Below are 27,999 nucleotides of genomic sequence, written 5' to 3'. Positions count from 1 at the left end.
AAAGAAGGAGGTGAGGTGGGTTGCACCTAAAACATTCTGCAAGGGAGGTTGAGAAATTGACTCATCAACTGGGTACAATGCCCAGTGTCTCACTCGTAAAAAAACGAGGGATGGATATTGAGCAGATGCCTAGAAGTCTCTGCCACGTGTGACTTACTCGTAAGAGTAGCCCATAAGGCCTGGATTGGTCCTATTAGGGTGACTATCACTAGGGTGGTGAAAGGGTGTTGTGAAAGGCCCCATCTCACTTCGCCACCACAAGCCCGGTGGCTCTGCAAAGCTGCAGACCTCATCCTGCAGGCATTTCCGTGGGGTCACTGCACTTGTTCAGAGCAGCATATGTCTTGTGGTGGCACTGAACTTTCATTCCAAGAACTCACATCTCCTCTGCCTGCATGGAGGCCTGCCCAGTGGGTTCCTTCTCCCCAGTATTTTCCTCTTGGCTTTCTAGCCACATTCCTTCTCACCTTCCACCTCTCTGCTCCTGGACTCCCGGTGGCCAGGGATTCCAGCCTCCCTTGTTATGTCCTCTCCTCCTTTGTCTATTCACCTGAAAGCTGTGCTTCACCTTCCTACCCAGGCCCTGCTGAGGCCCACAACCATGAGTTTCCAATTCCTCCAGTCTCTCTGGAGTCCAGGATCCTGGAGATGGGGAGCAGGAAGGCACTGCACATGGGACCCCCAGTGAGGAGGGAAGTGTAAGAGAAACCAGGCTGTGGAGAGCGGTGTGCCTGGTGTTTGCTTCAGGGTATGACGTAGGTCACACTGTCCACCGTGAGTTCATATTAATCGTAGATGCTGGAGAACCAAACCCGACCGAGTCTCATTGGGAGACTGCATTGCCGTTGAGGCCGGGCCCTGCTTCCATCCTGTGGATTCCGTGGAATCTTGGGGTTCCCCTTGTAAGAGGAAACTGAGTCAGATGTGGCTGCTGCCTGCCTCCCCTAGGCTCAAGTACCCACATCACCCTCAGCAAGGACCTGTCTATCAGTGTGTTGTTAATGCCAGTGCTGCTTGATGGCAGATGTGGTGATTTTCATGTGTCCTGGATCTTCACAGTCAGCTGTTCTGTGCAGAGTCCCTATCTATTTGCAACTTTGAAAAGAGTGGAAGCTTTGATGGGCAGACAAGGCTTGATGGTGAAGGGTCTTGGACAACTGGGCCAGGAGTTTGACCTTCACTATGACTGTGTTCTGCCCACTCACCCCATTCTTTGCCTATATGGGGTGACTCCTCTCGATTTCTTACTTGCTAGGGCCTGATGCAGGAACAACCCAGGCAAGGTTTTTGTTTAGCCCTTGCACCAATCTTGATCTAAGAAGCTAAACTCAGAAAGTTGTTTCCCTCTGCTAAGGTGACCAAGGAAGGCTGTGATCTAAGATCAAAGGGAGAGAGGTGTCTGTTGATCTGAGGCTCCCCGGTGCAGCTTCCCTGTTTGGGGAGTGGAGGGTGGAGTTAAGGGTGGTCCCGAAACTGATATTGCACACCCCCACTTAGCATTCATGGCCTCCCTGGCATCACCAGCTAACACTGTGAAAACCAAGCCCATGGAGGATGCTGGGTGATATTCCCAGCCTCACACCATAGACCAGCAAATGGGGACTCAGCGGTACAATTTCTAAGCCAGGTTCAAAGGAGTGAGTCATACAAAAGTTTGTAGGATCAAAGCCTCCTCCACACTGCACAGTCTTTTCTAATTTGTTCCCAGCCCAGGCCCCAGCCCACCAGTTAATTACCCAAAACTCCACACCCCATGCATGCTAAGCAGGGGGGTCCATTACCAAGAGTGACCAAGGAAGGGGGTTGACGGTGTTTTTGGGGTGATGGCGGGAGTTTATCTGATGATCGTAGGCTCTGCTTGGGAACTGTTGGTACCTTGGGTATTCAGCACCAGCCAAACAACTTGAAAAATAACTCTCTCTGGGTCAGGGTGTGCCAAGAGGTACAGGCAACCTCCTAAATATCCCCCGTTAAAGCAACAGGATACATACAGCAACAGTCGCAAGGAGTCCACGTAGCTCATACGAAGCAGCTTCTTGTTCTAATTGTAGCACAATCCGAAAATGAGACTAAGGCACATGAATGTAGACGTGAGAGATTGCTCCTCATCCTAGAGACGAGAGGAAATGAAGGAGCTTCAAGGTTGTCCACAGTACCAGGAACTCCAGAACAAAAGTTCAAGCAGCGTGATGATGAACCGTTGGGTATGGCGACGGGGAAACGTTGCCAAGCTTCAGGAGAGCAAGGTCAGGAGGGCAGAGGCATTGGAAGCCAATGGCTGGGCGTTTTGGAAGAAAGCTGATGTGGAGGGAGAGTGACATCACAGTCCACTGCTTCCTGGAGTGCGACCGCCTGGATGACCTGGGTCAACAGAGGCAGAAGTGGCGGTGACGAAATGGGGTCAGCGGGGTGTAGGTTACCTGTTAAAAGCATTAAATAGTAAAAGAAAAGAGAAATAAGATCAAGAGAAGATTTTGCGTGTCTGTGTATTTTACGGTCAGGGAGATGGGGGATATCTTTGTCTCCACTACAGTAACTACGGTCACTACAGTAACTACGGTAACTACAGTAACTACGGTATTATGTTGGGGTGGTTGGAGAGTGGGTGAGGATCTCTTCTCTGTAATGCATGCGAGTGGCCACCAGATGGTGTCCCAAGTCCTGATGTAATAGCCACTGTGTCAAGGACTTTCCTGGCAAAACGGACCAAATGTTAACTTCTAAATATGTGATGATTACATAAAGTAAACATCATACAAAAGGCCCAAAATCAAAGCAATTAGGTCCCAAGTTAGAAGAGCATTATATGGTAATTTTCTACCTTTCACAGTCTTTCTATTTATAGCTGTCTTTAAACCCCCCCGGTCCAGACTTCCACTTCTGAGGGGACGTCCTGCAGGTACCCAGCTCAGTCCCAGTTCAGGGTGGCCCTGTTCTGGACGGGGACTACCCCGGGCCTATTTCCAAGCTATGACAAGAAGGCGGCCCACCCCACTGGGTCCCCAGCCCCTGCTCTGTGAGGGAGTGAACTTCTGCTTCCTGTTTCACCTCCTCTTCGTGGTGGAAACAGAACTGAACGCACACTGTAAAGCAACTACTGTGCAGAACGGAGTCAAGTTGCAGAAACAAAAGGAAAACCTTTGGTGTGTTTCTTCTCAGCATTTGGAAGTCAGAGGAGACAGAGAGCGGGAAGGGCCGGGGGAGAAAGGGGATGTGGGCTGGGAGCAGAGCCTGGGATGCAGCTGCCTCAGAGCAGAGAGGACGCCAGGCCAGACCGCGATCCTTTGAGAGGACTCGGGACTCCAGGCAGAGACCGGGAGGCGCAGGTGTGGAAACTCGAAACCTGCTGCCTGGCTGGAGCTGAGGCAAAGTGGATGGGCCGACAGGTGCCTGGCATAGCGGGAAGGCATCCAGGACCGGGAGAGGGGACGGCAGCAGGGACCCAGGAGTAGCCCGGCGGCACGAGACGCGGCAGCCTCCTGGGCCCAGGTTCTGCTTCCTGCGATGCTCTCCCTCCCAGTCTCTGAAGAGAGAAACTTTAAGTTGGTCAAGCTGGGATGGGGCCTGGGAATCACAGACTGTTAAAGGCCTCAGAGACCACTGATCTAATCTGCCCCTTCCCGGGAGAAACTGAGGCTCAGGGATTAAGTGACCTGGCCAAGAGCTGGAATAGAACTCAGGCTTCTGACCCGGGCTCTCACCCTGGATCCCTTTCTCTTTAGCTAGGCTGCCTCCAAGCCTGGGGCCGGGACCTGAGCCACGAGGGGAGTGGCAAGCTCTAAGGAAGGGAGGGCAGTCGGAGAGGCCACGGGAATCCAGAGGACAGCGAGGCCCAGGACCGAGTTTTGGTGTTGGAGGCGAAGGTGGGGATATGACTCGTGAGGTGTAAAAGGATGCAGAGAAGCAAACTGCTAGGCACGCTGGAGGAGCCACTGAACAGCTCCTCTCCAGGTTCTCCTGAGCGCCATCCGGGAACTTCCAACCTGATTGTCCGGTGCTTGGCTCGCCACGAGGCACAAGGATGATGCTGAAGGAATTGACCAGCCCATGAACTCTTTTCTTGTTGGCCCACAGGGATCTCCTACCAGAGGCTGGTGAGGGCTGAGCAGGGCCTGCCCATCAGGAGTCACCGCAGCTCCACCGTGTGAGTGCTCTTGGGGGACGGAGAAACAGGGGGGAGGGAGTTTGGGACCCCTGCACTGTTCCACCTTCACCCTCCTCCCCCACTCAAACATCCAGTACCCTGCCCCCCGCCCCCCCACCATCCACCCCAGCCAGCAACAAACAGGCTTCCAGGGATCTGGGAACTCCTGGCACTGCTGGTGGTATTTTGTGTCCAGGTTTGTTTTTCTAGGCTGAGGGTCTTTCACCAGATTCTTAAAGAGGGCTGCATCAATTGTGCCAGGTGTTAGGCACACAGTTCCCCCACTTTATCCATTCTTTTCAGATGAGGAACTGGAGGTCAGAGAGGCCAAGCAACTTCCCCAAAGTCACACAGCGAGCAAGGGTCTGAGCCACAATTTAACTCTCAGGCTTATTCAGAAGCCCATGGTATTTCCACAGTCTCTTTCTGCCTGTTACTAAAACAGTGTTTCCAAACTTTTTTGACCAGGACCTACAATAAAAATCCATTTTATACGACATCCTGGTACACACACACACACACACACACACACACACACACACAGCTGAAACGAAATGTATCCCTGCTACGTAGGATGAGCTCTATTCTATTCTATTTCATTTAAGAAACAAATTCAGCTCCCCCAGATGACTTCATTACTCACTCCTGGGTCCTCACCTGCAGTTTGAAAAGCACTAGAGAGGGGGTGCCCATTTGGAGGACCCTCTGCAGGCCTCAAAGAGTTGGGTGCTGCCTTGCCTGGACATGTTGGGAGCCCAGGGACCCCGGCCTTCACCAGCTCAGAAATTATAGGCCCCCGGCCCTCCCCATTCCCAGCCCCAGGGGTTCACTTCCCACTCACTCCCCTGAGCAACACTTCTTAATTTCCCTCTAGGTAAAAACAAGCACAAACAAAATGATAGATGTCCAGAGAGGGAAAGAATGCTAACATGTTGTAGTTTAGTAAGTAAATAAGATGCCTCTGGGGGAGCTGGGGCAGGTGGGCTGATGAAGAATCATCAACGCCTCTTAGACCCTTTCTCGACCTCCAGGCGCCATTCTAAGCGCAGTTACAGTTACGTGTGCTGACTCATTTAATCCTCACGTTAACCCTGTGAGAAGGGGAGTTTTCACATCAGGGAAGTGAGGCACTGAGAGATTTGTAGAAAGAGCTTACAGTTGGGAGATGGTCTCACTTTCATTATCTATAAATTGAGAATGATGATAAATTATGCGGCAGATAAATTATGCAAGCTGGTGAGGGCAGGGGCTCGGCTGGGCTCGTGATAAGGTTAAAAGGCGCTGCTTATGCAAGCCCACCACCTTTTTCTTGCAGATAGAGAAATCAAAGTTAGTTTCTTCCCAAATGATGGGGACTTTGACAGAGACTAGTCCTGTCTCTGCCCTGTCCCCGGGCACCGATGTCCCCAGAGCCTGGAGGGAATGCTGCCTGCATGGGGCTCCTCTGCACTGGGTTTAAATGCAGAGTGTGGAACTGAGAGAGCAGGAGCCATCACACGCAGCTCATACTAAAGCATTTATGGATTCAAAACCGCGATGGCTCGAGTTTGCTTCGAGGTCATGCAGTGGTGCAGGGGTTGGCATGGGGGAAGTGAGAACAGCCGTGCGTTGTTAACTGTAAACAAAGTGATCAGTGCCTCAGAGCCCACGATTCTTTCAATTTGGGGTATGTTTGAAAGTTTCCACAATAAAGAAATGTAAACACTGGCACCAAGAGGGAATCTGGGTGTCCATCGGGAAGGGAGGTAGCAGTGGCCAGGCACACACTCCCCTCCCAGCCCACGAAAGCCTGTGTCACAACTTTGGGCCAATTAGAAAAGGCGTCCCTCACGAGCGCAGGAAGAAGATGCACTCTGACTTCGCACCCTCTCCTCTGGGCAGAGGCAGCCCCACGCCATGAGGAATTTCATGCCCCTCTCGCCCCAGACCACACTGTACAGCACCACGTCGCTGCCCGGCTCCCCCCGAAAACTGGTCACTTGGCTTCAAGTCACCTTGCCGAAAATATCCTCATTTGAGTAATCTTGCGTCCACTCAGCTGTCTCATAGGAAAAAAATGTTTTTGTAAAAATTAAGTAAATTTAGTTTTAAAGAATTAAGTTCAATTTTGAAAAGATCTTTGAAAACAACAGCTGAAAAATGCTCAGCAGTGAACCCCACGCTTTCCCCGGGGAACCTGGGTCCTGGAGCTGCTGCTTCTGTCCTGGCCTCCTGTGGTCACCTCCTCAAGCTCTGCCTGGGCTTGAGGAAGGAGGCCCTGGCCTCAGCAGAGCTGAGCACCAGCAGGCACGAGGTGGGTGGCTGTGCCGTGGCATGCTGCCCACCCCCAGGTGCCACAGCCGGTCCTCTGTGTCCCCAGCACTGTGCTATTGCTGAACCCAGTAGAAGTGCAGGCCGAGTTCCTCGCTGTAGCCAATAAGCTGAGCACCCCCGGACACTCGCCTCACAGTGCCTACACCACCCTGCTCCTGCATGCCTTCCAGGCCACCTTTGGGGCCCACTGTGACGTCCCGGGCCTGCACTGCAGGCTGCAGGTATGTACCTGGGGCCTGGGGCTCTGGTAGAGTACCTCTCCGAAGAGGTAGCGCCCTCTCCCTGCTTCATCTCAGCCACGGTCTCCAGGGTACACTAGTCTCCGGCGCCCCAGGTGACATGGCAGGGTGGTGGCTGGAGGGCTGACCTCGTAGAAGGGGTTTCTGGTGCGCTGGATCCTGACCAGTTGGGTGGCAGCCTGGGCAGTGGGGCCGGGTGCTGATAACTGGTGCCTCAGAAGATGGCATGTGCCATAAGAACAAGAATGAGCTTCGGGCTGAAGACCTGGCCTCTAGGCCTGGCTCTGTCACAGGTCGGCTGTGTCACCCCACACAGCTTCTTCCCCTCTCTGGGATACAGTGAGGAGAGCTGAAGTCCTTCCTGACCGCACTGCCCGTGGGCAGGGAGAGGCCTGGCTGCCTGGCCAGCTGTGGGTAGGAGATGGATGATGAGACTGGGAGGGGACAGATCACTGCCTCCCTCAGTATGAAGCTAGGAACTGGAACAGGTGGACAGCTAGCTCACGGTCCAGGAGCAATGCCCATCTCCTCCTGGGGTTTCAGGCCAAGACCCTGGCAGAGCTTGAGGACATCTTCACGGAGACCGCAGAGGCACAGGAGCTGGCATCTGGCATCGGAGATGCTGCAGAGGCCCGGCGGTGGCTCAGGACCAAGCTGCAGGCGGTGGGAGAAAAAGCTGGCTTCCCTGGGGTGTTAGGTGAGGCTCTCGGGAGAGTGAGGTTCTCCCACATTCCCCATGGCCTATTCTAGGTCCCAAGGTGCACGGTCCAGGTGGGCCTGGTGGCTCTGCTCCACACAGTCACTCAGGGACTCAGCTTTTTCAGTATCTCACTGCTCTGTCATCCCCTGGGGTGTCTGTCATTCCTATCTATAGGGGCAGGGTGGGGGTGCCATCATGATGGCAGCTTGAGGGAAGAGGAAAAGAGAGTGCTTATGAGGGCAAAGCCTGGGCTTTTCTGTTGAAGGTGATGCAGAAGCTGGGCACATCACTTCCGCACATGTTCCTTTGAGCCCGCCTTGGTCACGTGGCCACATCTTGCCCCAGAGGATCCTGGGAAACATCCTCTCTACAACTCTATTACCATAGAAGGGAGCACAGATTTTGAGGAGCCATTCGCATTCCCTGTTACAATATTCCTCATAAAAACCTTCTGGACTAGTGTTATTATTCTCCCATGGGCACATTGTAAAATGAGGCTCAGAGGTTGTGGCTTGGCCACGTTCGCACAGCTCATAAAGGGCATGCCTTGAAAGAAGGGCCCTCTGGCTGGGAGCCCGCACCCTGGCTCTAACTCAGCCTCAGCCTATCTGGCTGTGCATCCTTGTGCCGATGCTGTCCCATCTCTGGTCTCTTCTCCAAGGCAAGGGGACTGGACTGGCCAATCTCCAAGGCCTCTTCCCAGCCCTCTTCTCCTATCCTCCCTGTTCTTACAGACACTGCAAAACCAGGGAAGCTGCATACCATCCCCATCCCTGTCGCCCGGTGTTACACCTATAGCTGGAACCAGGACAGCTTTGGTAAGGAGCCGGGGCCCTGGTGACACCCATACCCCACACTGCCTGAGCCGTCTTTCTGGTCCTGGGTCCGTGCAGCTCCCGCCCCGTCCCCAAAGCTCTCCCACCTGAGCAGGCTCTAAGCAGAGCAAGGGGCAGTGCTAGGAGTCCTGGGCTGGCCCTGAGTCCTTCTGCTGTCTCCCCTCCAAAGGGAATATGGAAGGGGATTTGGGGGCCCAGACACCCAGACAGTGCTGGCCTTGCTTCCCTGCAGACATCCTGCAGGAAATCCTGCTCAAGGAACAGGAGCTGCTCCAGCCAGGGATCCTGGCAGATGATGAAGAGGAGGAAGAGGAGGAGGAGGAGGAGGAGGAGGAGGACTTGGAAACTGACGGGCATTGTGCCGAGAGAGACTCCCTGCTCTCCACCAGCTCTTTGGCGTCCCACGACTCCACCCTGTCCCTCGCATCCTCCCAGGCCTCAGGGCCGGCCCTCTCGCGCCATCTGCTGACTTCCTTTGTCTCAGGCCTCTCGGATGGCATGGACAGCGGCTACGTGGAGGACAGCGAGGAGAGCTCCTCCGAGTGGCCCAGGAGGCGCGGCAGCCAGGAACGCCGGGGCCACCACAGGCCTGGGCAGAAGTTCATCAGGATCTATAAACTCTTCAAGAGTACCAGCCAGCTGGTACTGCGGAGGGACTCTCGGAGCCTGGAGGGCAACTCGGACACGGCCCTGCCCCTGCGGCGGGCAGGGAGCCTCTGCAGTCCCCTGGACGAACCAGTATCGCCCCCTTCCCGGGCCCAGCGCTCCCGCTCCCTGCCCCAGCCCAAACTCAGTACCCAGCTGCCCAGCTGGCTTCTAGCCCCCGCTTCACGTCACCAGCGCCGCCGCCCCTTCCTGAGTGGAGATGAGGATCCCAAGGCCTCCACGCTACGTGTTGTGGTCTTTGGCTCCGATCGGATTTCAGGGAAGGTGGCTCGGGCATACAGCAACCTTCGGTAAGAGCCGTAATAGGGAGGCATCGCTCTGCCCTGGGTAACAGCGTTGTTGTGCTGGTGGAATCTGGGGCCTGAGGCTTAGGCCCCAGGGGAACCAAAAGTTCCATTATTTATTTATTATTATGATTACTATTATTTTGAGACAGAGTCTTGCTCTGTTGCCCGGGCTGGAGTGCAGTGGCATGATCTCAGCTCACTGTAACCTCTGGCTCTCCGGTTCAAGCGATTCTCATGCCTCAGCCTCCCAAGAAGCTGGGATTACAGGTGCACGCCACCACACCTGACTAATTTTTTTTTTTTTTTTCTTAGTAGAGATGAGGTTTCCCCATGTTGGCCAGGCTGGTCTTGAACTCCTGGCCTCAGGTGATCCACCCACCTCAGCCTCCCAAAGTGCTGGGATTACAGGCGTGAGCCACCATGTCCGGCCCCCCTTCTCACTATCTTCTTCTTGCCAGGCGGCTGGAGAACAATCGCCCACTCCTCACACGGTTCTTCAAACTTCAGTTCTTCTACGTGCCTGTGAAGCGAAGTCACAGGACCAGCCCTGGTGCCTGTCCACCCCCTCGGAGCCAGACGCCCTCACCCCCGACAGACTCCCCTAGGCATGCCAGCCCTGGAGTACGTCCCCAGCCCAGACCAGTGGGGTGGTAATGTAGAGTTCTTGCTACCTGAAGGAAGCCGATTGGAAGTCATGAAAAGCAATGCCCTGTGTTGACAGGGCACCTGCCCCTGCGTGGTCCTCACTCCCTGCACTTGGATGTGACATTTTGCCATATGACAAAGACTGAAAGTTGTCATACTTCCCCAAGGGCAGGGAGAAGCTCAGCTTGGGGCTGCAGGTGCCATCCAAGGCCCTGGAGCTAGGATGGGCAGGCCTCCCAGGGAGCTGGGAATGACTCTTGTCCCTCGCCCTAGGAGCTGGGCACCACCCCATGGGAGGAGAGCACCAATGACATCTCCCACTACCTCGGCATGCTGGACCCCTGGTATGAGCGCAATGTGCTAGGCCTCATGCACCTGCCCCCTGAAGTTCTGTGCCAGGTAAGTGACCCCTGGGGTTGTGGAACAGGGTCCACTGGCTGCAGTCACCCAGCCTCACTTAGAAGGCCCTGGATTTAGGGAATCCAGCTTGAGGCCCCCATGGAGGACCTGGGCCCTCTTGGAAAAGATCAGGGAGTGTGGGTGAGAAGCAGGACTGAGCCTGAACTCAGGACACTGAGGGCAAGAGCTGGGGTCACTGCAGTGATGGAAGAGGGGCCTCAGAAGGGTCCAGGGGACCTCAGATTTCAGCCCCCTTCCTCAACTCCCGCCCTTGTCTGGCTAAGCCAGAAGCCTCCCCGGAGGCCGGTGGGTCAGGAGAGGGGCATGGAGGCTGGGCATCGGCTCTCCCCTGCTTCCTGCTTCCACCTCACCAGCTCCCCCTGGCTGGTGCCTCTATGTCTCTCTTCTATCTTCCTCCCTAATTCTTGCTCCTTCTTGCCATCTATCCACCCACCCATCTGGATTGGCTGCCCCTTCCCTCTGGCCACAGCAGTCCCTGAAGGCTGAAGCCCAGGCCCTGGAGGGCTCCCCCACCCAGCTGCCCATCCTGGCCGACATGCTACTCTACTACTGCCGCTTTGCCGCCAGACCGGTGCTGCTGCAAGTCTATCAGACGGAGGTAAGGCCTCCCTGACCCGCACCACCTCTTCCCCACCTGCCGGGCCTGCAAGTCCCCAGCCCTGCCTTGGGACAGCCAGCAGGTCTACGCTGGAGGAGCCGAATGGGCCCCTCCGGGGGTTCACACTGATGTACATGCTCCTGCACTCTGCAGCTGACCTTCATCACTGGGGAGAAGACGACAGAGATCTTCATCCACTCCTTGGAGCTGGGTCACTCCGCTGCCACACGTGCCATCAAGGCTTCGGGTGGGTACTGCCTGAGCAGAGACAGGCGGGGAGGCGGGGCCTGGGACACGAAATGCGGAGCTCTGGGGAGGTGGGGTTACCCGGGAGTTGGGGCCATGGGAAGGCGGGGCTGCACAGGAGGTGGGGCCATGGGAGGGCGGGGTTACCTAGGAGGCGGGGCCACGGGGAGGTGGGGTTGCCCGGTAGGTGGGTCCCTGGGGAGGCAGGGTTACTGGGAGGCAGGGCCATGGGGGGGCGGGGTTACCCAGGAGGCGAGGCCATGGGGAGGCGGGGTTACCCAGGAGGCGAGGCCATGGGGGGGCAGGGTTACCCAGGAGGTGGGGCCCTGGGGAGGCGGGACCCTGGGAAGGAGTGATCACAGCGGAGATGAGGCCCTGGAGTGATGGGGTCACTGAGGAGGTGGAGGCCCCCGGAAGGTGGAGTCGGAGAGAGATGCAGGGCCTTGGTGAGACAGATCCCTAGGGAGTCACGGTCAGTGTGGCAGGGGATGGGGAGGTAAGCCCCAGCGAGGCAAGGCCACTGCGTTCCTGAGGAGCCTGGGAAGCCAGAGGGAGTGAAGGGTCTGTCTGTGTGTGGCACAGGTCCTGGCAGCAAGCGGCTGGGCATCGATGACGACCGGGAGGCTGTTCCTCTAACACTACAGATTATTTACAGCAAGGTAAGACCCGTGCTGGGGCTCCTTCCCCTCCAGGATCTGCTACTGATCCTTCCTCCACCAGAGCTTGGGCCCAGAGCTGGACTCGTGTGTTCCTGGGCCCCAGTCTTTATGCTGGAAGGCCACAGCAGGCTCCCCTGGATGCTCAGAGAAGCAGAGAGGGGAAGGAGTGGATATCTCTGTGCTTCTTGGCCTCCAAAGCCTCTCTCCCACCGTGTGCTCTGCCCTCACCTGAATGCGCTCAGCAGCAGCCCAGGGGTAGGGGTCTGCTGGGCCTGGCTACAGGGCTGGGGCTGAGAGGGGGCAAGGGAAGCCTTCCAGAGGCACTTGAGGGAGAAGCCAGGGTCTCGGGGGGGCCAATGTGCCTGGCAGGCTGCATGCAGGGTGGGATTGGCATGAGGAAGGAGTGAGGAGAGTTGTAGGGAGGTGGAGGGCTGTCGGTGACAGGCCAGAAGACGTGAGTTCTCTGAGCAGATCACATCCCAAGTTCTAGGCTGAGGGAAGCTTGGCCTCACAGGTGGGCTCCTTCCTTCTTTCCTGCCTCCTTCCCTTTCTTCCTTCGGCCATTCCAAAGATATCCTCTTAGCACCTGCCATGCCACCTCTGTGCTGGGCAGAGGAAAAGAGGGGTTGAGCAGGGAAGCCTAGGCCTCAATTTAGCTTGTCCAGAGGAGGGAGACAGACGAGAAATGAGGAAACAAAGAAATAGCCAAGATAATTCCAGACAGTGGCAAGTGATGACAAGGCAATAAAACAGCAGATGGACGGTGGCGTTGGGGCTGCAGTGCATTTGGCAGTGAAGAAGGTGGGCAGGAGGCACCAACACTCACTGCAGCCACATGTCAGGTGCTTGCTAGACATCTTCCACGGCCCAGGCACTGTTCTAGGCCCTGGAGCCTTCCTAAGAGTGAACAAGGGACAGACGTGGCCCCCGGAGACATGCTGAGCCCCTAGAGTGGACGGTGGGCATTGGTTAGATGATGCACACGATGTAAAATTACAACTGTGACACACAGATGGAGGAGAGGGACACGGGATGTTCCTAAGCGGTGAACTGAACCCAGTCAGGAGAGTTAGTAGTGAAGGCTTGCTTGAGAAGAGACCTGAGTTAATATTGGAGGGAAAACCAGGAGTTAATTAGGCTGAGAAGAGAGGTGAGTGCTCTCACGGCAACAGGAACTGCATGTGCAAAGGCCCTGTGGTGGGAGGCAATGCGAACACCTCAAAGCACTCTGAAAGCAGATGCCCGGGCTGGAGCGGAGACAGCCGGTGGGAACATGATGCTGAGGTGAGGCTAAAGAAATGGGGGGACCAGCATACCAAAAGCCTTTATTGCAATGAAAGGAGTTTTTTCTTTTTCTTTTTTTTTTCTTTTCTTTTCTTTCTTTTTTTTTTTTTTTTTTTTTTTTTTTTGACACAGTCTCGCCCTGTTTCTCAGGCTGGTGTGCAATGGCACAATCTCAGCTCACTGCAACCTTCACCTCCCTGGTTCAAGCAATTCTCCTGCCTCAGCCTCCCGAGTAGCTGGGATTACAGGTGCCCACCACCACACCCAGCTAATTTTTTGTATCTTTAGTAGAGACGGAGTTTCACCACGTTGGCCAGGCTGGTCTCGAACTCCTGACCTCACGATCCACCTGTCTTGGCCTCCCAAAGTGTTGGAATCACAGGCATGAGCCACCACCACGCCTGACCCAATGCAAGGAATTTTATCCTGGTCCTAAGAGCAGTGGATATGCATTAAGGAGGCTTACGTTTGTGGTGGGGCTGGGAAAGCTTGTGACATGATCAGATCTGAGGCTTGGAAGCTCCCTCTGGCCGCTCTGTGGAGGAGAGACTGGGAGGGTCCGCAGGTGATGCGGGAAGGCCAGTTAGGAGGCTGCGGCCTTGGTCCAGAAGAGAAATGAGGGCAGCAGCCTGCACTAGGGTGGTGGTGGCAGAGCTGGGAAGGAACAGGAGACAGATGGGAGTGATGTAATCAGCAGGGCCCATGGATGGGTTAGGAAAGGAGAGGCCAGTCTCCTGGAATCGCGCCTCTGTGACTGGCAGCACCGTCTTATCGGGTGAGGACCACGGGAAGAGACCCAGGTCCAGTTGGGGAAGATCCTGAGTTTGGGTCGGGTCATATTATTGAGGTGGAGAGGCCTTGAGAGGTATTAGGAGACAGTGAGAATAGGCGGCTGGCTGAACGGGCCTGACTTTGTGGTGAATACGAAGATCGGTGGACAGCTGCTGTGGAAAAAGTTCACGGAGGAGACTCCTGAAGGGGGGAAGCAGGGAATACAAAGAGGAGAGGACCAAGGGAAGAGGCTTGAGCCCTTCATGATGAATGGTGGGCAGAGGGCGGCGATCCAGCAAAGCAGAGAGGCACCAGCCAGACAGGTGCTAGGGAAACCAGGAAGGTTCCATCACAAAAGCCCAGGAGAGGTTTTCAAGGAGGGGAGAGCCGTGAACTATAAGGTCAAGTAAGCTGAGGACCAAGAAGTGTTCTTGGGTTTAACAACAAGGAGGTCCCTGATGACAGAGACATTTACACAAAGACTTGAAGAGGGGGTTCGGGTCTGGCTGTGCCAGAAATGGCATGTCTGTGGGCCCATCCCTTCCTCACTCTGGCCTGGCAGGAGAGCTTCAGGACCACCTCTGCAGGTGCACTCAGCTCTTGTACCTTTCAACCTGGTCACAGAGGCTAGACCAAACCAGTGATGTGAGCTCCTCCCTGGAGTCATCCAGGTCCATCCAGGGTGGCACAGGGGCCCTGGTGAATAAGAGAGAGCTTTCTGGGGACATGCTGACTAGAGGCAACCCCCTGTCACTGATGGGCCTTCAAAGAGAAGGTGGCAGGCATGGAGGCCTCTGGACTCAGAGTATCTGGCTATGCTGCATTTCCAGGGGGCCATCAGTGGACGAAGTCGCTGGAGCAACCTGGAGAAGGTCTGTACCTCCGTGAACCTCAACAAGGCCTGCCGGAAGCAGGAGGAGCTGGGTGAGTGGGGTGGGCAGGGTGGAGTCGCAGTAGGGAGGTGCTCTGAGCCTGGCCTGAGTGCCCTTGCCCTTCAGATTCCAGCATGGAGGCCCTGACGCTAAACCTGACGGAAGTGGTGAAAAGGCAGAACTCCAAATCCAAGAAGGGCTTTAACCAGGTACCGGCTTCCCTGTCCTTCCAGCCATACCCTCAAGAGACTTATTGGAGCACGCATGTGTGTATGTGTGTACGTGTGTACGTGTGTGTGCACATGTATGTGTGTGCACATGTATGTGTGTGCATGTGTGCACATGTACGTGCATGTGTGTACAGACGTGTGTGTGTGAGAGAGAAAGAGGAGAGGTGGGGGAGGAGAGGCAGGGTGAGGGGTGTGATTTGGGGATGTTTGAGGGGTGTGGAGTGTTGTGGGGTGTTGGGGAGGTAGAGGTACCCTGTGAGAGGATGTGTGTATGTGGAAAAGTTATGGGGTGGGTGCCAGGAGAGTCCTAAGACTCTGAGACCAAAGAAAGCAGGCTCTGCCTCAGGGGACCTGGGGCTGTCCCGGTGAGGGCAGCAGGCAGGGCAGAGTCTCCTCAGGGCGCACTTGCTTCTTCCAGATGCTGGAGAGGAGGCAGGGGCTGACGGAGGCCTCGGGCTCCCTCCCCTGACCTGGTCATTAACCCTGGAGCGCGGTCAGACAAACCCCTGCCCTCCCACACCCCCAGAAGCAGATGGGCAGTTCTGAGAGAAAGAACTGCCAGGGGCTGGCAGTGTTGCGTGGCCAGGGATTCGGGGCTGACCTGGACCTTCCTTCCAGATTAGCACATCGCAGATCAAAGTGGACAAGGTGCAGATCATCGGTTCCAACAGCTGCCCGTTTGCTGTGTGCCTGGACCAGGATGAGAGGAAGATCCTGCAGAGTGTAGTCAGGTAGGAAAGGGGCATCCCAGGGAGGGGAGCAGTTTCTGCTCCCACCAACCCAGAGGCCTGGAAGGGGCTGGAGGGATGGGGGCTTGCTCTGATCCCTGGCCCTTGCCCTGCCCCACAGATGTGAGGTTTCACCCTGCTACAAGCCGGAGAAGAGCGACCTCTCCTCGCCACCCCAGAGGCCTCCCGACCTGCCGGCCCAGGCCGCGCCTGATCTCTGCTCCCTTCTCTGCCTGCCCATCATGACTTTCAGTGGAGCTCTGCCCTAGTGTGGGCCCAGCGCCAGACTGGACAGAAGCCCTGGGGCAACCTCCTGTGTGAGCCCTGGGACAGTCCCTGTCTGTGGAGAACGGAGTGGTCGTGTGTAGAGACAGAGTCCCACTGTGGGTCCTGCAATGGGCAGGGTGTGGGGGTACAGGGTTTCTGGGGTCTCAGCATTCTGGGAAAGGAACAGTTATCAGGGAGAGAAGGGCCAGACCCCATAGCCTCTCAGATTCCTCGAAGTAGAAGGAGAAGGATGGATAAATTGACCTCCGAAGTCCCTGACCACTAGCATGGTCTAGGATGCTTTCTAGAAGGAAGATCTGAGGCTCTGGTGCTCAGGGGGATGGCTTGGGCCTTTTCTCTCAACCTTGGCTGAGCCTACCCCTTATTTTGTCAAAGACTTGAGGACCCTGTATGTCTGGAGTTCAGTCCCCTCCTCTCTGGGGGCTCAGGTGACTGAAATGTGGATGAAATATTTCTCTACTTCAAGACCACCTCTCCCTCCAAACACACACACACACACACACACACACACACACCCAACAATTTCTCTCTCTCAGGTTTCCTGATTCTCCAGAAAAACAGCACTAATGCTGCACCTGTCTACTCTCAGAACCCGGCACAGATTTTCTCTTGATCCCCTTTTTGGATCTGAGATTCTTGGAAGACAGTATAGGCTTAAATTCAGTTGCAGCTCGGTTCTAGCTAAATCACCAGAGCAAGTTAATTACCTTTGAGGCTCCATTTCCTCAGAACTAAAATGGAGTGGAGAGTTGGGGTGGAAATAAGACCTGAAAAGGTGAAATTGTCTGCAAAGCACCTAGCCCAGTGCTGAGCTCCCAGTAGGTGTTCAGTAAAGCTTAGCACCTGACTTTCTGAACACCGATTCCTCCCGTTTGGAGCCACTGGGATACTCTCATCTCCATTGGGATGCTCCTCACTCCTTCCCAGTTCATGGCTGAGGCAGAACCCAGACTGAAGGGGGAAGAGACGTTCCAGAGGAGGATTGCCTTCGTCAGGGTGAGGAGTGGTCTGCTCAGGGGCCCCACCCTTCAGCCCCTTCTGTATCACATTGGCCCTCCCACTCCCATCTCAATCTTTGTGTGCAAAATCTTCCATGCCCGCAAGTTCACTGGCACCCTTCTGGCACCTGGGCAAGATCCCAGAACAGAGGATGGAGTGACTGGTCTCCCAGAGCTTAGTGCCCAACTCAGGGGAAATGGCACTGGTGCCTGGGACATGGTCAGCCTAGGACAGGACATGAGAGTCTAAGATTCAAAGAGAGCAGCTTGAAGTGGTTTAAGAAGCTAGAAACCAACATGGACTAGACAGATGGGGCAGAAGTCAAGACCAGGATTTGGACTGATAGACGTGGAGAAAGCAACCACGGAAGCCTGAATTGTATCCCGCACAAAGTCCCTCTTCCCCTCCTCCTAACTCATTATGCCCAAAAGGTCTTACATGAAATTCCAGCCCAGTGTACTCACGACTTGAGAGATGTGGACAGAGCCAGCTTCTACCTTGCCTGGCCGTTTCTCCCGTCTTTTTTTTTTTTTTTTTTTTTTTTTTTTGACAGAGTCTTGTTCTGTCGCCCAGGCTGGAGTGCAGTGGTGCAATCTTGGCTCACTGCAAGCTCCGCCTCCTGGGTTCACGCCATCCTCCTGCCTCAGCCTCCCGAGTAGCTGGGACTACAGGTGCACACTGCCACGCCCGGCTAATTTTTTGTACTTTTAGTAGAGACGGGGTTTCACCGCATTAGCCAGGATGGTCTCGATCTCCTGACCTCGTGTTCCGCCTGCCTCGGCCTCCCAAAGTGCTGGGATTACAGGTGTGAGCCACCGCGCCCGGCCTCTCCCCTGTCTTAATATCTGCTCTTGCTCTAAGCTCCAGAAGAGTGGCGGGCTATGTATCTTCAATACTTTTTCGCTGTATGGGCAGGTTGTCCTGTTACATGATCAACAGATGTCCAGGAATTAATGGGTGGAATTTAATATTTTTGTCAAATAAAACTTGATTTGTCTTATATTTAATGACCAATAGTTATCTTGCTGCATGACACCTGCTAGTTGGACAGTTTATATAGATCATTTTATTTATACCAGAAAGAAGCTTCATAGGGGATTGTTTTATTTCTCCTTTTGTAATTTTCCACCCTATAGAGAATATATTTGGGTGAAAATTTTCCCCAATACTGTTCTGCTTAAGCCTCATCATACTCACCGACCCACAGAACAAAAAATCCTACACCTAAGGACTCAACATTTGGGGTTTCCTGTGCCACTTCACTTGAGAAATACACACCCATATATCCATCTGTTCCCTGTATCCCAAGCCCCAGGGAGGGGATGGGCCTGAGGCTGTTGCTGTTGGTGGGTAGTGGCACAGTGGATCCCGGACCTACCATGCCGCTGAGAGCGAGGGAAGAGAGCTCAATAACAGCCCTCTGGATCTGGGACTGCCTTTAGACTTGGGTGATAAGGAGGGAGAGAAGAAGTGGAGGGATGGTAGAGGACACCTGTGGCTTGGGAGAGGGAGGTAAGTACCAGGTTCCCGGAACACTATTCAGGATGGAGAGAGAAAGAACTGTCAGCTGGTTCAGCTCTGCATCAGCTGGCTATTGCAAACAATGAAGCACGCCTTCAATTCAGGGGACTAATCATTTGTTCTCGCTCATGCATCTAGAGGTCATCTAGGGACCAGCTGATCTAGGTGGTGCAGGTGGTTTGGCTCAGGCCCCGAGTGGTTTGGCTCCAAGCTGCAGGATGGGTGCAGACCTGCTTCGTTGGCCTCTCAGACACATGGGACCAGCCTGAGAGGCCAGCAGAGACACGCGATGCCTCCTAGGAATGGAGCCTGGAACGGGAACAATATTCCTTCTGCCAATAATTGGCTAACACTGAGGAAGCACATCAACCCGCAGACTAAATAAACCCAGCAAATGTGACACAGGAAATTTGACACAGGAATCCCCACACAAGAAAAAAAAACACAAAATCACTTGAGAAGTGCACTTTGCCTTTGATGTTCTTTCCATAACTCCAGTGTAATCAAGAGAAAAAACATCATGTAAACCCAGACTATGGGACCAGATAACCTGACCAGGACTCTCTCAGCGTCACGAAAAATAAGGAAAGACTGAGAAACAGACAAAAAGAGAAGGAGTAAACCTGAAAACTAAGCAGTGGACACTGGCTTGAATCCTGAAACATTAATCCCAAAACTGGTAAAATCCCAATTTTTTTCTTAAACCACACACACACACACACACACACACACTTCGAAAGAAAAAAATGTAATGAGAAAATATTAAAGACAGAGGAAAATAATCCACTTTATCTTCAAAGTAGCAACAATTAAACTGAGAACTCCCTCTTTCAACAGAAACAACGGAAGCCAGAGATGATGAAATGATATCTTTAAAGTATGAGGGGAAAAATCAAACCTACTAACCTAGAATCACACACCCAGAACTGTCTGATAATTACTTTTAAAAAAAACCTTATAAACTGCAGCAGCCAGGCGCGGTGGCTCGCGCCTCTAATCCCAGCACTTTGGGAGGCCAAGGCGGGTGGATCACAAGGTGAGGAGATCGAGACCATCCTGGCTAACACAGTGAAACCCCGTCTCTACTAAAAATACAAAAAAATTAGCCGGGCGTGGTGGCGGCAGCTGTAGTCCCAGCTACTCGGGAGGCTGAGGCAGGAGAATGGTGAGAACCCGGGAGGCGGAGCTTGCAGTGAGCCAAGATCACGCCACTGCACTCCAGCCTGGGTGACAGAGCGAGACTCCATCTCAAAAAAACCTTATAAACTGCTCACAAGGGACACAGTTTAAAGATAACATCACAGAAAGGTTGAAAGCAAAAGGATGGAAAGAATCACACCGTGCAAAACCAGATCAAAAAAGCTGGTGTTAACACACCAATATCCAAAGATTTAACAGCAGATGCATTATGGAAAATAAAGAGGAACATTTCGTAAAGATTAAGGAGTCCAACAAAGGTATTACAGTTATAAAGCTATATACACCAAATAACAACTGAAAATTATACATAAATATAAATATATGTAACTATAAATATAAACTATATATAAATATAAAACAAAAATTGACAGAATTAGAAGTCTCCACAACCACAGTGGTCAACATACCTCTCTCAATAGCTGATGAAACACATAGACAAAAAAATTAACAGAGATATACAAGATCTGGACAACACAGTTAACACATTCAAGGCTATTGAAATTGATAGAACATTATGGCGCGATCTTGGCTCACTGCAACCTCCACCTCCCAGGTTCAAACGATTCTCCTGCCTTAACCTCCCAAGTAGCTGGGACTACAGGTGCCCGCCACCACACCTGGCTCATTTAAAAATTTTTTTTTTAGTAGAAACGGGGTTTCACCATGTTGGCCAGGCTGGTCTCGAACTCCTGACCTCAGGTGATCCATCCACCTCGGCCTCCCAAAGTGCTGGGATTACAGGTGTGAACCACCGCGCCCAGACAGAAGATTCTTTAAACCATACTTCACAAAAATCACTGGCCGACCTAAGAATGGATCCCCCATTGGTCAGACACATACCCTGGATACAATCACCATGATCTGTAGGCGAATCCATGGGCCAAGTGATTGTAGACTAAAGGGGCTGTGAGCCAGAAAGTCTCATCCAGTCCATAAGCTTTTGTAATCCGAGTCATTGAAGACTGAGGAAAGGGGCCATGGTAGGGGACTGAAACTAGAACCCTTACTGGGTCCTGCTGTTGGCAGATGAAGAGAAAGGAGGAGGTTGTCCTTTTCAGCACCCCACCCTCCTCCTCAAGGTGGCCCCTGCTCCACGTGGTACCTCACCATGAGCTCAGGAGCTGGCCATAAACTTGAAGACTCTCACCTCCCACTACTCAGAGTGGAATTACTTCTGCCTTAGGGGTGTTGACCTCCTAGTCTTGCCATCCCTGGAATGGGTATATTTCTCTAGCTTTGGAAGGAGATGGGTGTCTCCCTTTGCCACTTCCTGCTTCCTAAAAGGCTGGGCAGGCCTCCATTAGGGGACCAAAATCAAGCTGTGCACTGCGGGTCTCAGGGTGTGGGGCCGTAGAAGGGAGTGCTGTCTCGGCCCCCAGTTCCGTCATTCCTTCCTGCACCTGGTGGAACCCCTGTGGCCTCACATTTCCTCCGCCCCCTTTGCCGGATGTGGCACTCTCTCAGGCTAAACCTCGGATCACAGGGAGGCCAGGGAGGAGCGGGAGCACTCACCCTTGGAGTGACCCTGGCCGCCTCACAGTGTCTGCAGGCCTCGGTTCCTTGCCTGTGAAAATGACACAGTGTCTACGTTCCAGGGAGTGTGTAGGGCTTATCAGGGGATGCAATGTGAAAGGGGATGACGCTGCTGAGACTGTAGTCCAGGTAGGCTGCCCAGCCCCAGGGCTCCCTGTGAGCAGAAGCCTTACCGAGAGGGGGCTCCTCCAGACACAATGGCTTACACCTCTTTGTTCTCCTCAGGCAGCTGGGAGCTTCCTCTAGGGGCCGGAAGGTAGTGGTCTATCACCATCTTCAGACCTCTCCCTGAAGTCCCTGGCATCCCAGTCGTGTCTCCACCAGGAGGAGAAAGGGCTCTAAGCAGAGGCAGCACAGTTTTCAGCCCCCGCAGGTCCAGACATACCCGAGATGCTGTGTGGACCCAGCCTGCCTGGTGCCTGCCCTGGGCCTTCAGACTGCCCCTCCCTCATTGCCACACTGCCACCCACTCCAGCACCGGGAATGTTCACAGCTTCCCTGGGAAAAGGGCTCCCCCGTTTTCTTGAGGAAGAATCCACTTCCTTGTTTCCCCAAGTCTCTGAATCCTTCTCTTTCTTCCCCCAACCCTACCAGTAAAATCAGGGTAAAGGAAATGCCTCCTGGGAGAGGGTGCCATCCCCTATCCCTCTGGAGGCAAAGTGAGGCAGGTGGCAGACTCTGTCCCCAGGCGTGCCAGCTTATTTCTCTCTGTTCTGTGCACAGGCACACTTATGTCCTGGCTGGGACCACAGCCCTGGAGACTCTGAGCGTGGGCTCCCTGGAGACATGGCTGTGGTCACAGCAGACGCATGTGTCTGCCCCTCTTTGCACAGGGGGAGTGGGAAGAAATGGCGCTCGTTCGAAGGATCTCAGCTATTTCGAGCTCAAAGGTGCAGCGTCTCAGTCATTGCCACCTGCCCAGGGCATCACCTGTGAATGTCGGCGTTGAGCGAACTGAGCTATCAGCAATCACTTTCAGCACTTACTGAGCACGTGTCAGGCACTGCTCTGTGTGCTTTACGTGCTTATGTTAACTTGTTTGTGCTGCAACCCCAAGAGCTAGGCACAATTATGCCACCTTTTGACAGGCAGGGAAACTGAGGCAGAGACAAGTAACTTGTCCAAGGTCACCGAGACAGTAAAAAGGGGAATCCAGGATTTAAGCACAGACAGGTGGGCTCCGGAGTCCCTGCGCTTAACTACTAATCTCTGCCGCTCTGTCGAACCTCTCATGTGGGTGGTGGCTAGGCTGAGGCCGTGAAAAGGATCACACAGATGACTGAGAAGGATGGCTTCATTTCTAATGGATCGCTGGAGACGCTCTGATGGTTTCAAAATAGAAGCTGTGTTCACACACCCTCAGGAATGGTGGGAGTGGCAGGGGTGGAAAAGTTGGCGGGGGCATAGAGGAGGAGCGGAAGCTGGGGCCGGACTGGGTTGGCGGGACTCCAGGCTGGTCTGCACTGACCACTGCTGAGGGGAGGGCAGTCAGGAAGGAAGCCCTCAGTGAATGGTGAATGTCGCTCCTGGCTCCAGAGTGGACTGAAGGGGGTCCCCCGAGACCTCTGGGGAGGAGGAGGGAGGGAGCGGAGCAGCCTCCACCCCCACACACCCAAGGAAGGGGCCCTTGCAACCAGGGACCAGAGACCTTCTCTGAGCAAAACTGTAGCCAGTTCTCTGAGGCCAGAACAGAATCGTTTTGGGGCTGACAAAGCTGAGGAGGGCTTTGCACACCCCATCTGCAGCCCTTCAGGTTACAGAGGAGGAAACTGAGGCCCAGAGACTGGGAGAGGCCTGCACAGGGTCACACAGAGCGAGGAGCACGTGCCAGGATGAGGGCCCAGCCAGGTGGCTTGGCTTACTTTTGGGGGTGTGTCTCTCTCTGTGTGTGTGTGTGTGTGTGTGTGTGCACGTGTGTGGTCCTGCATATAGATATGTGGAGGGCAGGCAATTTGCATAAATAATGAGAAGTTGGAGTCTTTGCATTTTCGCACTGATCTCCTGGTTGACCCCAGCCATCTTGATTTGTTCCAGTTCCTGGTGTGAGTTCATTTGGGAGAAGAAAATGGAGAGGGTGATATGCACATCATGCAGATCAAGAGACTCCTAACACCTCCCCAGCTCAGCTCCGCCAGCAAAAGCGTGTCCAAGGAGGAACCTGTGGTATTAGGGGCTGAGGGAGAGGAAGCAGGGGTCCACTTGGTCTCCCTCTCAAGGCAGCCATGAGAACAGGGGAGATGAGAAGAGACCAGGCCCCACCCTTCACGGCAACCCCAAGGTGTCTGCCCTCTCACACCATCCCAGAGCTGCCAGTACCAAGGAGTTTGGGAGAGGGGACAGTTGCACCTGCAAAAGAGAAGGAGGAGGTCACAAGGTTTTCTTCACCAACTAAAGGATGGCTTTCGGAAGAGGGAGTGACTGATTTTCTCTGTGTCCTTCCCATTTTGAACCCTGTAAATGTGTGACTAGTCCAAACAAAAATGTACACTTATATTTAAGGAAAGAATGCAGTTGATCTTTATGCACCGATATGTCATGATCTTCAAGTAAACAAAGCAAGTTCAAGAGCAATTTCTATGGCGCTTATGTGTATAAACCATCCCAGGCTATTTACCATGGTTACCAGTGGGTGGGAAGGTAAAGAAATTGGGGATGGGGAGGAGAGAGACTCTCCTGTTTAACTCTTAGGTTCCTACAATGCTTGAGTGTTTTTATAATGGAAATATATTTATGGATTACCTAACTAGTTTTTGTTGTTGTTGTTGTTTGTTTGTTTGTTTGAGACGAAGTCTTGCTCTGTTGCCCAGGCTGGAGTGCAATGGCACAATCTTGGCTCACTGAAACCTCTGCCTCCCAAGTTCAAGTGATTATCCTGTCTCAGCCTCCCGAGTAGGTGGGATGACAGGCGCTGGCCACCATGTCTAGCTAATTTTTGTATTTTCAGTAGAGATGGGGTTTCACCACATTGGCAAGGCTGGTCTGGAACTCCTGACTCCAGGTGATCCACCTACCTCGACCTCCCAAAGTGCTGTGATTATAGGCATGAGCCACCATGCCTGGCCTATTTGACTAGTTTTTTAAACTTTATAGCTTAACGAAAAAAGAACATTGATGGCATTTAAAATCAAAACTTCCCCACCACCACCAAAAAGAAGAAGAATGGCTGAGAGGGTGACTGGTTGGATATGAAGCATAAATCTGCTTCTTCTATCACCTCAATTAGCCCTGATTCTGCATGCACCCTGCGAAATAACACTGCTGAAAGTAAAGGATGGAAGATTCCCAAAGTGTGCACTGTTCCTCCCTTTCCACAGCCACAGCAGACAGTACTAGTTGATAACAGATTTCCAGGGCAATGCTGATGCTACTGGTCCAGGGATTACCCTTAGGGAACCACTGGCTTAGAGCATAATGCTGTCCTGCCTGCCCCTGGGCCGTGGGCAAAAGCTGGAGGGACTGCACCAGAGGCAGAGGTGCCCTGGAGGTGGGTACTGCCTGTGCCACTGCCTTGGCCTTCCTGGACTGAGGTCAAGTGATTCAGGATTCAGGCTGGCTCAGCCTACAGATCTTCCTGGGGTCGGGTGAGAAGTCCTAGGACTGAGGGGTCCTTGGTTGGAGTCTAACCTCCACCAGGGATGTGAGCTTTTAAACTTGACCTATCTGTATAACTGTACCTGACTCACGAGGTGATTGTTTAAATGAAGCAAAATGTGTGTTCCTAACAGCTCTTTTCTGGTTTATTACCTCTCACGGTTTTCTAAAAATGGGACCTGCCAACCAGAGAACCACATGTGTGGGTGGTGGTGATGAGTTTGGGGTAGAAAAATGAGGAGCTGGCCGGGCGCAGTGGCTTATGCCTGTAATCCCAGCACTTTGGGAGGCCGAGGCGGGCAGATCACAAGGTCAGGAGATCAAGACCATCCTGGCTAACACGGTGAAACCCCATCTCTACTAAAAATACAAAAAAATTAGTCGGGCATGGTGGCGGGCGCCTGTAGTCCCAGCTACTTGGGAGACTGAGGCAGGAGAATGGCGTGAATCCGGGATGCGAAGGTTGCAGTGAACTGAGATGGCGCTACTGCACTCCAGCCTAGGTGACAGAGCAAGACTCCATCTCAAAAAAAAAAAAAAAAAAAAAAAAAGAGAGAGAGAGAGAGAGAAATGGGGAGTTAAGAATTGGAATGGAATTGAAGTGCACTGAATGCACGTCAAAGACAATTCAGGTATGTCTGTGAAAAAATCCGAGATGAAGGAACCAGCGCTGGTGAGTCAGGGTCATGTGGGGAGAAGAGAGAAAGGAAAAAGCACAAAACTCCACCCTATTCTAGGCTGCCTGCTCCAATGGCACGGCTTCGAGGAGGGACATCGGGACCCTCTGAACTATCCACAGAGGATTTTTGAATAGTTTGCCAAGAGATGTGTGATGTAGTCTCCCTTCATCCTCCCACATAATCTTTAGTAAAATCGACTTTGCTTATTAGTATTACATGTAAGTGGATTCCTTAGAAAACTGAAATGACCAATTCTGCTGCCTTCAATGCTGAATAATCCCAGAGTAGCTCCCATGGTGGGCGGCACTGCAGGCGAGGACACAAGCGACCCTGGGGGCCTCCTGTTCTAAGCAAATAATTCTTGCCTGACTCCAATACTGTGGTCCTGCAGACCTCCCCAGTGCCAGTATCTGGCCCCCCTCACCCATGGCTCAGTCCACAGTGGCAAGAATATTTAATTTTTGTTTAAAGCTCTCAGTGGCTTTGTCGTGGACTGGAAAATGGATGAGGATGGAATAGAAGCAGTGATTCATCTGTAGAGAAAGTAAGTAACTTTGTAACCCCAAGGCGAGTTATGTGAATAGACTTCCAAACACCCGGGCTGAGATAGGGGAACTTGAGCAGAGGCCATTGCAGCTATGCCCAGAAGGGTTACCAGGAGTGGGGACCCTCACTTGGCAGAGGAGGGTGGCAGAGGGAGGAGGAGGAGGAGTGGCAATAGATGGTGAGCCTTCTGCTTCTGTATCTCGGGCATTGATCATTCTGGGGGGGTCTTTGCCTCTATTAACTGACCAGGTCATCTGAGACCTAGTACAATGAAAGCAGGGAACCCTCATTTTTACAGTTCTGATGCTGATGGATCATTTGCCTTTTGGCAGGGAAAGAGGGGGCTGCTCTTGGGAGATTGGTGCAGATGAGAAACCTGGTAAGAGCACAGCCTGGAAAACTCAGATTAAGCAAATCCTAAGAACATGGTCTGGAGAGGAAAGACATGGCTGGAATTGGTCAAAGGGGTAGTGCCGCCTTGCCTTGGTGATGGTAGGGACGGTGCACTGGGGGCCGTGGGGGAACTTGGTCCTTCCTATTGTCACCTCCTTCTCCCGCTGTCCTTTGTTCCTGGCTGGCTATCAGCAGTGTGCACTCAAAAATGAAAGCACCCTAGCTCCTCTTTGCAAGGGACAGCTCTGGGGGCTTTCTGTGGTCACCAAGCTGCCCCCTCCATGGCTACCAGAGCCAATGCAGTTGCAGAAATGGCAGCTGATGATAAGACAGCAATGCACCCACAAGAAGTGACCTCGGCTTGTGATTTCCGATTCAGTTAAAGTCAAGGCTGATAAGGAAAGGGGCTGCCCAGGGTGGCCACACTGCCCGGGTGCTGCTGAGTCTGGAACCTGCAGGGGCTGAGTTCTTGGTCCTTTATTCTGTCCTGGGCATATTCATTTCCTTCATTCAGTCACCCATTTGCTTCACAAATAAGCCAAGCATTCTCTTAACACTCTTTCACCCTGTGATGGATGGAATAAGGAACAATACCCTAACCCCTGCTCCTTCAGAACTCACTGAGGGAGGGAGGAGGAACAAGGCAGACATGTGAGCTGAGAACATTAATACAAAGATGCGAGATAGAATGTGACTTCAGTCACACGAAGGGAACAGAAAAGAAGCAGCTGTGGGAGGAAGGCATAGCTGTAGAACAAATGATTTACATTTCTGGACTTTTTTTCCAAATAGCTTCCTCTGCAAAATGAGGGGTCAGCATAGAACCTAGTCAAGCCCCCACAGAAAAAGATCAGTGACTTCACAGCCCCAAAGCTCTTTGGGTTAAGTGACAAACTCCAACAGGCTTAATCCAAAAAAGAATGGAATTTATTGGATCATATACAATGAACAGTCCAAGAGTAGATTTAGCACCAGAATTTCAGGCATAGCTGGATCCAGCACTCAAACCATGCTGTCAGTCATCTGTCACTTTCTAGAGCCATTGACCCATTAAGCCCAACGGAATGACAGCACAGAACCTATGAGTTTTTCGAAGCTCTAGAAATGTGTCAGAGACTCTCCCAAATAGTGTTTGGCTTCAAAATGTGAAAAAAAGAAAGAAAATGACAAAACAGCAAACGCGTCACCATGCAGTTGATCGACTTCCCCCAGAAGCTCTACTGTCCCTGCCCAGCACTGCTCTCTCCTAATTGCCAAGGACAGCAGATGCTTTTTCATTCTCTTCACCTGTGTCCTCTCTGCAATCATTGACATTGTTGACTATCATCTCCTCCTTGGCATTCTGTCTTCTGCCAGCGTCCCTGGCACTCCACTTTCTTCCCGCCTCTTTGGCTTGGTTTTTGTTCTTCTCTGATAAATAACAAATGACAAGGGGTGAGCCAGGAGAAGGGCTGGGAAGCGATTCCCACAGCCTGGATCGTTAAGAGACTGCAGTGCTTCTGGGAAGGGCTGGAGAGAGGGATAAAACATGAGGTTGGAGTTTAGGGAGGGACCAGGTCAAGAAGGGTCTGGCAAGTCACACTGAGGAGTTTGGTCATTCTTTTAAAGTA

General features: G+C 53.1%; 1 protein-coding gene across 2 annotated transcripts in view; it reads left to right on the top strand.

Annotated features, from left to right (window-relative positions):
- PIK3R5 (phosphoinositide-3-kinase regulatory subunit 5) overlaps window positions 1-17,927 on the top strand; it is an 88,287-nt gene extending 70,360 nt beyond the window's left edge. Inside the window, exons 6-19 of one of the 2 annotated variants that reach the window (XM_008010323.3) lie at window positions 4,075-4,144; window positions 6,504-6,678; window positions 7,240-7,393; window positions 8,131-8,214; window positions 8,465-9,188; window positions 9,644-9,806; window positions 10,104-10,229; window positions 10,723-10,848; window positions 11,002-11,095; window positions 11,677-11,753; window positions 14,639-14,732; window positions 14,807-14,889; window positions 15,529-15,641; window positions 15,760-17,927. In XM_008010323.3, coding sequence (XP_008008514.3) covers window positions 4,075-4,144; window positions 6,504-6,678; window positions 7,240-7,393; window positions 8,131-8,214; window positions 8,465-9,188; window positions 9,644-9,806; window positions 10,104-10,229; window positions 10,723-10,848; window positions 11,002-11,095; window positions 11,677-11,753; window positions 14,639-14,732; window positions 14,807-14,889; window positions 15,529-15,641; window positions 15,760-15,907 — 2,231 coding nt within the window. In that variant the 3' untranslated portion in view covers window positions 15,908-17,927. Of the gene's footprint in view, window positions 1-4,074; window positions 4,145-6,503; window positions 6,679-7,239; window positions 7,394-8,130; window positions 8,215-8,464; window positions 9,189-9,643; window positions 9,807-10,103; window positions 10,230-10,719; window positions 10,849-11,001; window positions 11,096-11,676; window positions 11,754-14,638; window positions 14,733-14,806; window positions 14,890-15,528; window positions 15,642-15,759 lie in introns of both variants that reach the window. The other variant, XM_008010322.3, reaches the window with a different exon arrangement.
- The last annotated feature ends 10,072 nt before the right edge of the window (window positions 17,928-27,999 follow it).

This window comes from Chlorocebus sabaeus, chromosome 16 (genome assembly GCF_047675955.1).
Source record: "Chlorocebus sabaeus isolate Y175 chromosome 16, mChlSab1.0.hap1, whole genome shotgun sequence".
Classification (NCBI taxonomy): Eukaryota; Metazoa; Chordata; class Mammalia; order Primates; family Cercopithecidae; genus Chlorocebus; species Chlorocebus sabaeus.
Note: the sequence above shows the minus strand (reverse complement) of the source record. Positions and strands in the feature narration are given on the sequence as shown.